Genomic DNA, 13,414 nt, shown 5'->3' on the forward strand with positions numbered 1-13,414 from the left:
CCGTAGTGGCTGTGTCAATTTTCCTCCCCACCAACAGTGCAGGAGGGCTCCCTTTTCTCTACACTGTCTCCAGCATTTCTCATTTGTAGATTTTTATGATGATGGCCATGCTGTCTGGTCTGGAGAACCCCATGGACAAAGGGGCCTGGCGGGCGACAGGCCATCAGGTCGCAAAGAGTCAGACAAGCCTGCAGAGGCTGAGTATGCACACACTCGTCCCGACCATTAGGACAGATGAACCTAGTTCCGTGGCAGGAAAAGAGATGCAGATGTAGAGAACGGATAGGTGGATATGGGGGGGTGGGTGTGGCCACGGGGGATGAACTGAAAGTTTGGGTTTGACATTAGATAGACTCTACCATGTGCAAAATAGATAGCCAGCGGGAACCTGATAGCTCAGGGAGCTCAGCTCAGTGCACTGTGATGACTTAGACGAGTGGGGTGGAGGGATGGTGGAAGGGAGGTTCAAGAGGGAGAGGATATCCGTACGTGTGTGTACGTGCTCACTCACTCAGTTGTAGCCAACTCTTTGCAACCCCATGGACAGTAGCCCACCAGGCTCCTCTGTCCATGGAATTTTCCAGGCAAGAATACTGGAGCAGGTTGCTATTTCCTTCCCCAGGGATGTGTGTATGTGTGTGTGTGTGTGTGTGTGTGTGTGTGTGTATACATATAACAGATTCACTTTGTTGTACAGCAGAAACTAACACAAAAAGCAACTATATTCCAATAAAAATAAAGTGAACAGTTCAGTGGCCAAAAAACCACTCTTTCATGCCACTAAGAAAAAAAAAATGCCAGTTAAACTGTGATATGATACTTTCCTATCATTTAGGTTTTGAGTTTCATGCCTATAAAAGAAGTTTTCAGCCCAATTTAGGTTTTCCTGTATAAACATAAAATATAGGTGAAATAAGCTGGTAAGTTATTCTTAAAATTTTTCACTCCAACCAACTCTTGAACACTTTTTGGACTCACAGTCATCAATGTCTATGCTTTTCCTACAGTATCATCTCTGGGCCTTTAAGGTATGAGGCGATACCGTTTCCTAAGAGTGGTGTATCAGTTTCCTGTTGCTACTATAACAAATAACCACAGACTTGGTGGCTTAAAATAGCATGAATTTGGGAGCTCCCTGGCACCCCAGTGATTAAGACTGCCTTCCAATGCAGAGAGTATGGCCCCAATCCCTGATCCAGGAACTAAGATCCCACATGGCTTAGGGCCACAAAAGCCGAAACATAAGAAAAAACAGCAGAAGCAATATTGTAACAAAGTCAATAAAAAGAGCATGAATTTTATTATCTTACATGTGTCAAGGTCAGAGTCTGACTTGGGTCTCAGTGGGCTCAACTCAAGCTGCCAGCAGTGCTATTCTCCCTCTCGGGACCTATAGGGGAGAGTCTGTTTCTTTGTCTTCACAAACTGCTCGGGTCACCTGCATCCCTTGCCTTGGTCCTCCCACCCCCATCCCCAAACTGGCAACACTGCACCTTTCTAACAGTTCTTCCCTAATCACCACTACCTCCCACAGCTGGGAAAGGCTGTCTGATTTGAAGGATGCAGTGATTAGACAGGCACCGCTGGCTAATCTAGGCTGCTCCCCCAAGCCCAAGGGGCATAATTTAACCCCACCTGCAAAATTCCTTCTGCCATATAAGGTAACTTATTCACAGGTTCTGGGGACAAGGACGTGGGCATTTTTAGGGCATTTCCCTTACCCTGCCACCACAGTGGTTTCCTACTGTGGTATCCACCTTTCTACAAGCATTTTCGCTGGGCTTTCTGGATATTATCTGAATATCAACAGAAAGTTTTGGGCAATCTCAAGACTCATACAGCTTTCTCAAATGATCCTTAAGTGGTTTGGCAACTGAAATGGCAACGACAATGGTCACCACTCATGATGTGGGTTTTTGTCGTTCAGTTGCTAAGTTGTGTCCTACTCTTTGGGTCCCTGTGGACTGCAGCAAGCCAGGCTTCCCTGTCCTTTACTATCTCCTGGAGTTTAGTCAAACTCATGTCCATTGAATTAGTGATGCCATCCAACCATCTCATCCTCTGTCATCCCCTTCTCCTTTTGCCTTCGATCTTTCCCAGCATCAGGGTTCTTCCCAATGAATTGGCTCTTCGCATCAGGTGGCCGAAATATTGGACCTTCAGCGTCAGCATGAGTCCTTCCAATGAATATTCACAGTTGATTTCTTTTAGGATTAACTAGTTTGATCTCCTTGCTGTCCAAGGCACTCTTTAAGAGTCTTCTCCAGCACCACAGTTCAAAAGCGTCAATTCTTCAGCACTCTGCCAACTATCACATCCATATATGAAAACTAGAAAAATCACAGCTTTGATTATATTCAGCTTTGTCAGCAATGGTGATGTCTCTGCTTTTTAACATGCTGTCTAAGTTTGTCATATCTTTTTTCCTAAGGAGCAGGTGTCTTTTAATTTCATGCCTGTAGTCACTGTCCCCAGTGATTTTGGAGCCCAACATAAAATCTGTCATTGTTTCCACATTTCCCCCCATCTACTTGCCATGAAGTGATGGGACAGGATGCCATGATCTTCATTTTTCTAATGATGAGTTTTAAGCCAGCTTTTTCACTCTACTCTTTCACTCCTTAGTTCCTCTTAACTTTCCATTGTTAAGAGTCGTATCATCAGCATATCTGAGGTTGTTGATATTTCTCCCGGCAATCTTGATTCTAGCTTGTGATTCATCCAGCAGGAATCACGACCAAATGTATGCCTTCTCAGGTGACTAACATCTGAGTCCTGGCTTTGGAGCAGTTAAAATGTGAACAAATAGTATTGAGGGAACCTACTAAAGCCAGCAAAACCATTCTGATACATGACCTCAGGGGATGCCATTCATCCTGACTGTATGAAAACATGCCCCTGGAGGAGGGTGTTTCCTTAGAAACTCAGGCTCAGAGAGTGGAAGACAGTTGCCTGGGGATGTTCTAATGGTCCTTGGCAGAAGTTGATCCCAGGTCTCGGGGCTGAGAGCCTTTGTGCTTCCTTTGGCTGTTACCTCTGCACTCATTCAAAGGGCAGGGCTGGCAGTGGACAAACGTGCAAATCTCTGTGAGTTTGACAGACTACCTCTCTAGGTGGAACCCAACTGATATAATACAATACTGATGAGCCTTATTTATCCAAGCAATGTATTCCTAAAGGTATACATGGCTTTTTTTTAAAGGGAGACCTATTTTAAATGTCTAAAGGGAGATTGCTGTGAGGAAGTGGATGTCCCCCACTTCCGTTTCTCCCAGAGGGAACAGGACTACTGTGCCTGCTTAGTCATTTTAAGAAGACAGTGTATGAAATAATGCCATTTGCAGCAGCATGGATGGACCTAGAGATGTTCATACTAAGGGAAGTAAGTCAGACAGAGAAAGACAAGTACCATATGATATGACTTACATGTGGAATCTAAAATACCGCATGAATAAAAACATCTACCAAACCGACTCACAGACAGAAAGAACAGATTTGTGGTTGGCAAGGGGGAGGAAGGTTGAGGGGCAGGGATTGGGAGTTCGGAATTAGCAGATGCAAACTATTATAGCATGGATAAATAACAGTGCTACTGTATCGCGCAGGGGGCTATATTCAGTATCCTGTGATAAACCATAATGGAAAAGAATATGAAAAAGAATATATGTATGCATAACTGAATCAGGCTTTCCTGGTGGCTCATTGGTAAATAATCTGCCTGCAATGCAGGAGATCCAGGTTTGATCCCTTGGTGTTTAAGATCCCCTGGAGAAGGAAATGGTAACCCATTCTAGTATCCTCGTCTGGAAAATCCCATGGACAGAAGAGCCTGGCGGGCTACTGTCTATGGGGCTGCAAAGAGTCGGACATGACTTAGTGACTAAACCACGATAACTGAATCACTTTGTTGTACAGCAGAAATTAACACAACATTATAAATCAACTATTCTTCAATAAAACAAAAAAATAGAAAGCAACATGGTTTAGGAAAAAGAACATAGTCTTGGGCAGTTGATGGACCAGGTTCAAATAGGTTGGCCATTTACTCACTGTGATCTCAGGCTGACCTTGAACTCTGCCTCTGTGCACTCCTCCGTGGCCTGGGTATGGGATGCTCACCTCGGACCATAGTCAGAGTGTGCGAATCAGAGGAAAGAGCATCCAGAACGTGATGGGAGCTCAGTGTTCCCGTCTCTCAGTGTTCTCTCATACACGGGGACATGCGCCACCCCCAGCTCCCACCATTTGAGGATCAAGGTGAGATGGGTTTGTGTCTCTGCTCTGAAAACTGAGGCGCGCCAGCCACGGGCAGAGAGGAGGAATTATCATGAAGATGCCTGTACACTGTTAGTGTCCTACCACGAGCCCTGTCATCCTTCTTCCCAACGCTGTGCAGATTTCACTTCTGAACACTAGACGCGACCTCTCCCTCTCCATGCCCAGTGTCTCCATCCTCACGGAGTGAGCTGGTGACCTCCAGATTGTTCTCCCTGTCTCCAGACTCACTGCCTCAAACTCTCCTCCATCCAGAAGCTGCAGCGGTGTCTCCAAAAAGGAGGTGTATTTAAGGTCTGTCTCCTGCTGTGGCCTCTGATGGGAGGGGCCGTCCAGTCTTATAGGCCCATCTAGCTCTGGCTGTAACTTGGCACTGACACAGAGGTACACTCAACATACGCCTGCTAAATGATTGACAGGGAAATGTGGCCACTGTCGGCAGGCTCTCCCTGCTGGTGCTCCTCTGGAGGTCCTCCTCAGTTCAACCATCCTGTGCTCTGCAGAAAATCCACACTAAATAGGAGACCCAAGCCCCGTGATGAAGATCACAGGATCTGAAATTGGGACTCAGATTTCAAACCTGTGCCTTGGTTCTCATCTGTAAAATGGGAATGCTAATGGTGCCTGCTGATAGGGTTACTATTAGGATTGTCTGTTTCACTGAGGACACTGCCTGGCACATTCCCCACCAACCCATATTATTTTGAAACAATTCTCATTTCATTTGTAAACACTACAGAATAAGCCCTCACTAGATGAGAACTCTTACACACACACAGACACATATACACTTGATGCTATTATTACATCTAAAATGTTAACAATAATTCCACAACATCCTCCAACTAGTGTTCAAATTTCCCTAATTTGTCTCATAAGTAACTTTTTCAATGTGTTCATATCAGGATCCAAATAATGTCCCTAAATTGTGATTTGTTGATAAGGGTCTTGGCACTCTTGTGATCTAGAGCAGGGTTGGCAGACTTTGTCTTTAAAGGGTTGGTGGTGGTTTAGTTGCTAAGTCATTTCCAATTCTTGTGACCCAGTGGACTGTAGCTCACCAAGCTCCTCTGTCCATGGGATTTCCCAGGCAAGAATACTGGAGTGGGCTTGTCATTTCCTTCCCCAAGGGATCTTCCCAAGCCAGGGATAGAACCCATGTCTCTGCATTGCAGGCAGATACTTTACCCACTAAGCCACCAGGGAAGCCCCCTATAAAGGTTGCTGCTGCTGCTGCTAAGTTGCTTCAGTCATGTCCGTCTCTGTGTGACCCCATAAACCGCAGCCCACCAGGCTCCCCTGTCCCTGGGATTCTCCAGGCAAGAGTACTGGAGTGGGTTGCCATTGCCTTCTCCCCCTATAAAGGTTAGGCAGTAAATATTTTAGGCTTTAAGGACGATATGGTCTCTGTTGCAAGTACTTCAGTAAATAGGTGTGGCTGTGTTTCAACAAAGTTTTATTCATAAAAACAGGCAGCAGGCCAGATCCGGCCCCCAGGATGTGGTTGGCCAACCTATGGTTTAGAGACTTGATCAGATTCAGGTTTGATTTTTTTGGCAAGAACATCTCACAGGTAGCATTGTGACCTTCCATCAGGAGGCAGAGGATGCTGTGTGGTGTTATCAGCAGTGTATGTTCAATGCCTAGATCCATTATTTCATTAGAGGCTGGGACTTCCCTGATGGTCCAGTGATTAAGAATCTGCCTTGCAATGCAGGGGACACAGGCTCAATCCCTAGTCAGGGAACTAAGGTCCCACATACTATGGGGGTAACTAAGCCTGTGCACCACAACTACCGAGCCAGAGCACTCTGGAGCCCGAACACCACCACGAAAGAGTCCTCACGTTGCAAGGAAAGATCCTGCATGGTACAACAAAGACCTGACCAACCAAATACAAAAATAATAAGATATTAAAAAAAAATTCATTAGGGGCTGCAAAATGGCAAGTCTAATTCCATCATCCTTCATTTATTAGCTGAAATACTTCTGTAAAGAGAAATTCCCCTTCACCAGCTATTCGGTTCTACTAAGGCATGGTTTGTACAAGAAAGGGAAGATAACAAATCCTTGATTCTTCTCCTTTCTCTGCCAGTTTTTAAAAATAATTAGTTAGGCCCCTTAGCATTCTTCAAAGATAATCGATGTACTTTGTCAAAGAACATCGTGAACGAATAGGTTTCAACATAATTGAAATGTTCCGAGCCATTGAAATTACTACTTCTAATGATGTTTAAATGGTTGCACCTCTGCCCTGGCTCTTGACAGGACCTCAGGAACCTTTGATAAACATCCTCACTCTCTGGTATGATGAGATATCCCAGGGTAATTTTGTTGGCTTTCTGCTCCAGGCCTGAAATCAGCCTTCTCCTAAGAGGCCTGGAGTAGAGGGAAATAATATTTAGAAACCTTAATTCAGGCACTAGGGATGCTCACTTTTTTCTAGGTCTTTTCACTCAACACAGCAAGAAATTGTTTTTTTAAATATGAAAGACCCCTGGGTGCATACTGAAATTTCCAAATCAATTCAGGACAATGGGGGCACTGAGACTCTTCAATCAGATTGGTAAATCTCATTCTCCCAGGTTCAAATTCCAGATTCACTTGGAAACTTTGAAAACTAGCAGTTTAGGAGCCATGCCCCAAACCAACTGAATGGGAACCTCTAGGAAAGAGTCACTTACAGGATCCCTGGGTGATTCTAGTGAAAAGTCAGGCTTGATGGAGATGTGGATGGAGAACCCAGATGTGGATGGATAATGTTACCCAGGGGCTGAGTAGGATAAGGCTGGAGACTGTCCACCAGAGCACAGCCTGTCCATGTGTGGATGGGGACTTGTAAGTGAGGAGTGAAGGAGAGGGTGGAAGTTGGGATGGGAGTGCAGGCAGCATTTTCAGAGGGCAGGAGATTAGAAGCACTAGCTGCAGAGGGGCAGGATCAGGGCAGGTTTAAAAAAAGAGAAAAGAGAAATGTTTAACCAAAATGTTCGGATGTTGCCTACAAGGCACCTGGAGGCAGGTGGGAAATAAAGCTGCAGGAGAATGAAGAGATCAATGGACCAGCTTCTTCTGGCTACAGTGGCAGGGATCCCCTCCTGCTAAGTCTGGGGAGGCCAGGCATCACTAGGATATTGGGACTGGCTCCTGGGTCTAGTCTGCAAACTTAAGGACCAGCTCTTATTTCGCTTTTTCCTCCCCATTGTTGACATAGTGCCTGGTACAAAGGACTCTTTTTATGTTGAAAATTATTTAAGATGCAAACATAAAAACCAAAAAGATATTGCAAAGCAGCACTTCTCAAGGTGTAGACTGACCCTTTCAGGAGGTCCTTTAGCTCCAAACATTTTTTATAATACAAAAATGTTATTTGCCTTGTTCACACTCATTCTCTCCTGCCTGTTGGACAGAATTTTCCAGCAGCTTCCTGATAGACTGAATATAGATACAGATATCACAATCCAGCTGCCTTCTATTAAGCCAGAGAGAGATTTGCAAAAGTGCAAAAATAACGTGATTCTTCTCATCTTTTGAAAAGTAAAGTTAGTTTTTATTAAAATGTTATTGATGTTGCTGTGTAGTGGGTTTGTTATAGCTATTTTACATGAATTACTACATACTGTTAAAATTTCTCACTTCTAGCTCCTAATTTGCTGACTGTTGATAGATAAAACCCACATAAATAAAAGCTCTTTGGGGTCAATTTTTAAGAGGGACCTTAAACCAAAAATTCTGAGAACTGCTGGTGTCAAAGGAACTCGGAGCCAGTGTATAAGCCAAGGAACGTCAGCACACATATCAATGACAACCTTTCTGGCCGAACACCTTGTATCCATGGAAGGAATCCCTGGTGAACAATGTGGGCTGGGATGTGAGACCCTATCTCACCTCCTGCTGTCCAGGGGCATGGCAAGGAGGGAAGGACCATCTCACTGCAGGGCTTTGATGCTCCTGAGTGGGCCAAGAAAGAGTGTGGCCGAGAGTGGAGGTGTTCAGGCTGGAGGGAGGAATGGGAGGAGAGGAGAGGGGAGAAGAAGGGTGAGAGGGAGAGGGATAGGAGAGGGGGGAGCTATGAGTACAGTAAGGGAACACAGGCCAGTCTGAAGAGGATGCGGGGCTGTCCTCAAGGAGTGAGGGGTCACCTCCTCCCTTCCCACTCTATTGTTCACCCACAAGGGAGAAGTGGTTTCTTCCTTGGAGAAGCCCTTCACTCAGTGAGTCAGTTCAGTTGCTTAGTTGTGTCTGACTCTTTGCGACCCTATGGACTGCAGCATGCCAGGCTTCCCTGTCCATCCCCAACTCCCAGAGCATGCCCAAACTCATGTCCATCAAGGTGGTGATGCCATCCAACCATGTTATCCTCTGTCATTCCCTTCTTCTCCTGCCTTCAATCTTTCCCAGCATCAGGGTCTTTTCTAAGGAGTCAGTTCTTCTCATCAGGTGGCCAAAGTATTGGAGTTTCAGCTTCACCATCAGTCCTTCCAATGAATATTCAGAATTGATTTCCTTTAGGATTAATTGGTTTGATCTCCTTTCAGTCCAGGGGACTGTCAAGAGTCTTCTCCAATACCACAGTTCAAAAGCATCAATTCTTCAGTGCTCAGCTTTCTTTATGGTTAAACTCTCACATTCACATATGATTACTGGAAAAACCATAGCCTTGACTAGACGGACCTTTGTTGGCAAAGTAATGTCTCTGCTTTTTAATACGCTGTCTGGTTTGATCATAGCTTTTTTTCTAAAGAGCAAGTGTCTTTTAATTTCATGGGTGAAGTCACCATCTGCAGTGATTTTGGAGCCCAAGAAAATAAAGTCTCTCACTGTTTCCATTGTTTCCCCACCTATTTGCCATTTAGTGATGGAACCAAATGCCATGATCTTATTTTTTTGAATGTTGAGCTTTAAACCAACTTTTTCACTCTCCTCTTTCATCTTCATCAAGAAGTTCTTTAGTTCCTCTTCACTTTCTGCCATAAGGGTGGTGTTATCTGCATATCTGAGATTGATATTTCTTAAAGCCCTTCAAGGATGCTGTAAAAGAAACCCAAAGCCACCCTATGGGAGGACTGCCACATATGATTTCAGTTAAAACACCTGGAAGTAAAATGATTGTTTCCCAGATCCAGCCAGCACCATAGTTCTGAGCAGGGGTCAAGAATTCTAAGACCATTCATAAAAACAGATGCCACCCAGGGGACAGTCATCAGATGCTGTCACTTCTGTCTGCATTATTTTCTGATGCGGCAGCTCTGCCCTCCATTAAAACTGCCTGAGGTCCTCTGTGACTATCTTTTACTGCATCTGTTTACCCACAAACCTAAACAAGCCCTCTTAAAATGAAAAGCTCATGAATACTCATATTAGATGGAGTCAGGAGTTTCCTGAAGGACAAACCTTAATTAGACTCGGTTTTTAAAAACTTCTCCTGGGCTGTTTAATTATTAGAGCAAATGTCTCTTCTGTTGAACTTCTATGTCACGTAGCCCGTGTGTCAATGTCCTTAATAAATTTCATGGATTTTTTCTTACAAGGTTGCAGTCTTCGGAGAGCTGTCTCGATGTCTTTTTGAACCCCTCAAGACTGGACACTGAGGAGTATAAATAATCATTTTTTTAAAAATTACACTTCTCCAACCTTGAATTTGAAATGTGAATATATGAATATAATAGCTCTGGAATCACTATGCAGATTTATGAGGAATATCAACTTAGGTTATATCCCAGGACCCAACCGGGCCTTTTTTTGTGTGGCCAGGGATTTGTTAAAGTTGGGATATAGTTTGGGAAAAGTATGATTTATAGCTAAAGTCATCTGAAAATCAATACAGCTGAAGATCTCTGACATAAGGGTCCCTTGCAGAGCTAGACATGATTCTAAAATTGAGAAGATAGGAGTAAAAATCAAATCTTGAGTAGCAGTAACTGGAAATTGCAGGGAGGAGGGAAGATTCCTCCAACCTCCCTACTGTTTGAAGATGGGCTTGTTTGTTTTTTTAAAAAACAGCCAACATAATTCAGCTGGAGGAGGCAGAAAGCATTGTCTACTCCCTGTTTCAGTAGAAATCAATGGACTTCAGCTCGTGTAATTGTCCCCCCTGCGTTTAATATTTAAAATAAAATCACTCTGATCGCTTGCATTACTGAATGCATTTCTGGGTCTGCCTTGGTGTCTGTGGCTAAACAAGTATTAATTAGGCCATCCGCGGAGAGCTTGCGGGAAGCGGGAACGGGAGGGATGGAGGCAGAGCTGTAAATTCAATGGCCCTGATTTTGGATGATGACTGCAACTTGCCCGATGGAGTGAGGGAGTCCTGGGGCAGGTGAAGTGCAGCTCCTAGCAGCATCCTATCTGCATTACGGTCGAGCAGGGGGCAAAGAAGACCAGGCTCAAAGCCAGCTGCGGACGCCACCTCCCAGCCGAAACGCTGGGCGCAGAAGGAGAACCGAGGCCGGCGCAGCTATAGCAGCAAGAACCCACCCCACCCCACCCCCGCCACCTCCCCCAGGCTTTTTAGGGGGAAGTCTCCAAAGCTCTCGCGTCCTCGCCCGGCTCTCCAAACCCTCACCTTTCCCAGCCTCCAATCAGATCTCGTCAAAATCATTCAGGGGCCTCAGAAGTGGGGATGCGGAACGCGGGGTGGGGGTGGGGGTGCGCAGTGCACGGAAAATGCCCCGAGAAGCAGCCGGACTCCGGGAAGGCTGAAAGGCTGCAGGGACGGACTTGGCGAGGGGAGGCGCAGACTCTTACACTCCTTGAGATGCTCGCTGCGTTTTTACGATTCCCTGCACTTCCCTCTGATCCCCACGTCACCCCTGGCAGCCCCCGCCACTGCGGGGCTGGGGAACACCTGCGGGGCACCTGGTGCGCGGGGCCAGGGAGCCCGTTCAGGCCCTCGCTGCCCCTTTAAGGGTTCCCGAAACTTTCCCCTCTGGTATCAGATGAGCCTCGTCACATCCGTTGGCCGCGGCAGCGGGGCGCGTTCCGAGGAAATTGGGGACTCTAGTTTCCCGGGAAAGAGGCGCCGCCCGAGACGAGCGAGGGTGAACGGGGCCAGCCTGAGGGGACCCGGGCGCACCCCGCGCCTCGCTTTGACCTTGGCCGGGGCGGGGAGGGGCCCGGCCCTTGCGGGGCAGCCGCCGCCCGCCAGAGGGGGCAGCGGCGACCAACTTGCAGAACTTGGCGCGGGCTGGGGCGGCTCCGGCGCCTCCTCCTCCCGCTCCGGCCGCGCCTCCTTCTCGGTCCTCCTCCTCCGGTCCGCCGCCGCCGGCCCCGCTGCGCGCCCAGCCCTGCCCCGCAGCCCCGCGCGCCGCCGAGTCGCTGAGCCGCTGTCGCCGGACGGGACGGGCCCGGCCCAGCGCGCCCCCCAAGCCCCACCGCGGGCATGGGCGCGCTGGCCCGGGCGCTGCTGCTGCCGCTGCTGGCTCAGTGGCTCCTACGAGCGGCCCCGGCGCTGGCCTCCGCGCCCTTCACGCTGCCTCTCCGGGTGGCCTCGGCCACGAGCCGGGGGGCTGTGCCTACCCCGGGGCCCGGACCCCCCGCTGAGCCCCGCGCGGACGGCCTGGCGCTCGCCCTGGAGCCCGCTGGGGGTGCGGCCAACTTCTTGGCTATGGTGGATAACCTGCAGGGGGACTCCGGCCGCGGCTACTACCTGGAGATGCAGATCGGGACCCCCCCGCAGAAGGTAGGTCGGTGCGCGCTAGCCAGCCCTCTCCGACTGGGCGCCCTGCAGCCGGGGGCTTCTTGGGGACTTTTGGGGGCGCCCAGCTGTGCCTCCCCCGCAGCTTAGCGTCTCCCACAGAGCAGCAGCAGCTGTCCCGGAGAGATCTTGGGGACCCAGCGGGGCTCCAGGTCAGGAGTCAGGGCGCGCGCACTCGGGATGCGGAGCTGCCCAGCCCCCGGCGCAGCCGGGGTGCGTGCTTCCGAACTTGTTAGCTGTTCCTCACCATGCGCCTGCGAGGCGAGAGACCTGTAACTTGCCTCTAACGGCATTGCCCCTGGCGAACGACACCTCTTTTCAACGAAGAGACTGTTTGGTGGGCCCAGGGAGCGATGCTGCTGATCCGAGGGAAATCACTTCGCGCTAATATTCCCACCCCCGCCCCCGTGCTGTCTCATCGCTCAGGAGGCTCGTGGCCAGCCTCCAACGGCGCAGTACCCCTTACAAGGGATTCTTGCTTTATCTCAGCTCAAAGCAACGCTGTCTTAGCAGGCTGGCTCGCTGGCTGCCGGTGGAAGGAGCCGTGCTTCCACGCCGCCACTTTGCTCTCTCCGAGTTGGCTAGGCAGTTTCCTCCGAGCTGCCCAGCGGCTCCAGGTTGCCTGGGCCCTCAGCACCGATGAAAGAGTCTATGCACGTGTATGGAACGTGCTAAATGCAGTAAAGGGACTGGGAGAAAAACATGGGCTGAGTCAGGCTCCCGGAGACCAAGTGGTCTCCCAATGGCAAATTAAAATCAAACAGCGATCTTATTCTGATTTTCAGTTATTAGCACTTTTTTTGTAGCAAGAAACCCATGTGCCCAGGCCCGGTCATTTTAAGAAAAACCAAATCCTAGGAGTAGATTTGGCTCCCCTCCTCCTTCCAGAGTACTCAATCTGTGATTTCAAGTCAAGTTTTTCTTATCGATCAAATATGCTGTCTGAAGATACTTTATTTTTATTTTTAACATTGTCATTTGGTTTTTAATTCAGCTGTGATTCCTCCATAAATAGCACATACTCATGACTTCGGTGTAATTCTAATTAAATTATTCAAGACTTTCTTAAGAGGAAAGACATGCCATGCTAATCTCTTTAAAAAAAGAAACCCCACTGAATAACTTCTATACTTGTTTAATTAGTTGAAAAGAGAAAAGCCTTCAAAAATGTATTGCGGCTCAAAACTTTGATTCTGCTTGCCTTTCATCTGAGGGCTGTTTTTGGCATCTCCGGTGGAGGGTGGTTGGGGGGCAGTGGGAAGTCGAGGGGGAGGGAGTCAGCTGACAAAGCTTAACTTGGCCAGGAGAGGTTGGTACTGGTGAAGGCTACCACGTGAGATCATGCGCTGGCAGTGAGAGTCTGGTACATTTCATTTTTCAGGAGATTTCGCTGAGATATTGAGGGTGAACCTCTCTTGTGGCCCAAGGATAATCTTTTGGAACAAA

General features: G+C 47.9%; 1 protein-coding gene across 2 annotated transcripts in view; it reads left to right on the plus strand.

Moving 5' to 3' along the window:
• The first annotated feature begins 11,653 nt into the window (after nt 1–11,653).
• The window catches only part of BACE2 (beta-secretase 2), a 103,836-nt gene continuing 102,075 nt past the window's right edge, over nt 11,654–13,414 (plus strand). For both annotated transcript variants that reach the window (XM_068972617.1, XM_068972625.1), the window contains exon 1: nt 11,654–11,953. In XM_068972617.1, coding sequence (XP_068828718.1) covers nt 11,654–11,953 — 300 coding nt within the window. The remainder of the gene's footprint in view (nt 11,954–13,414) is intronic.

This window comes from Capricornis sumatraensis, chromosome 1 (genome assembly GCF_032405125.1).
Source record: "Capricornis sumatraensis isolate serow.1 chromosome 1, serow.2, whole genome shotgun sequence".
In the NCBI taxonomy this organism is placed as follows: Eukaryota; Metazoa; Chordata; class Mammalia; order Artiodactyla; family Bovidae; genus Capricornis; species Capricornis sumatraensis.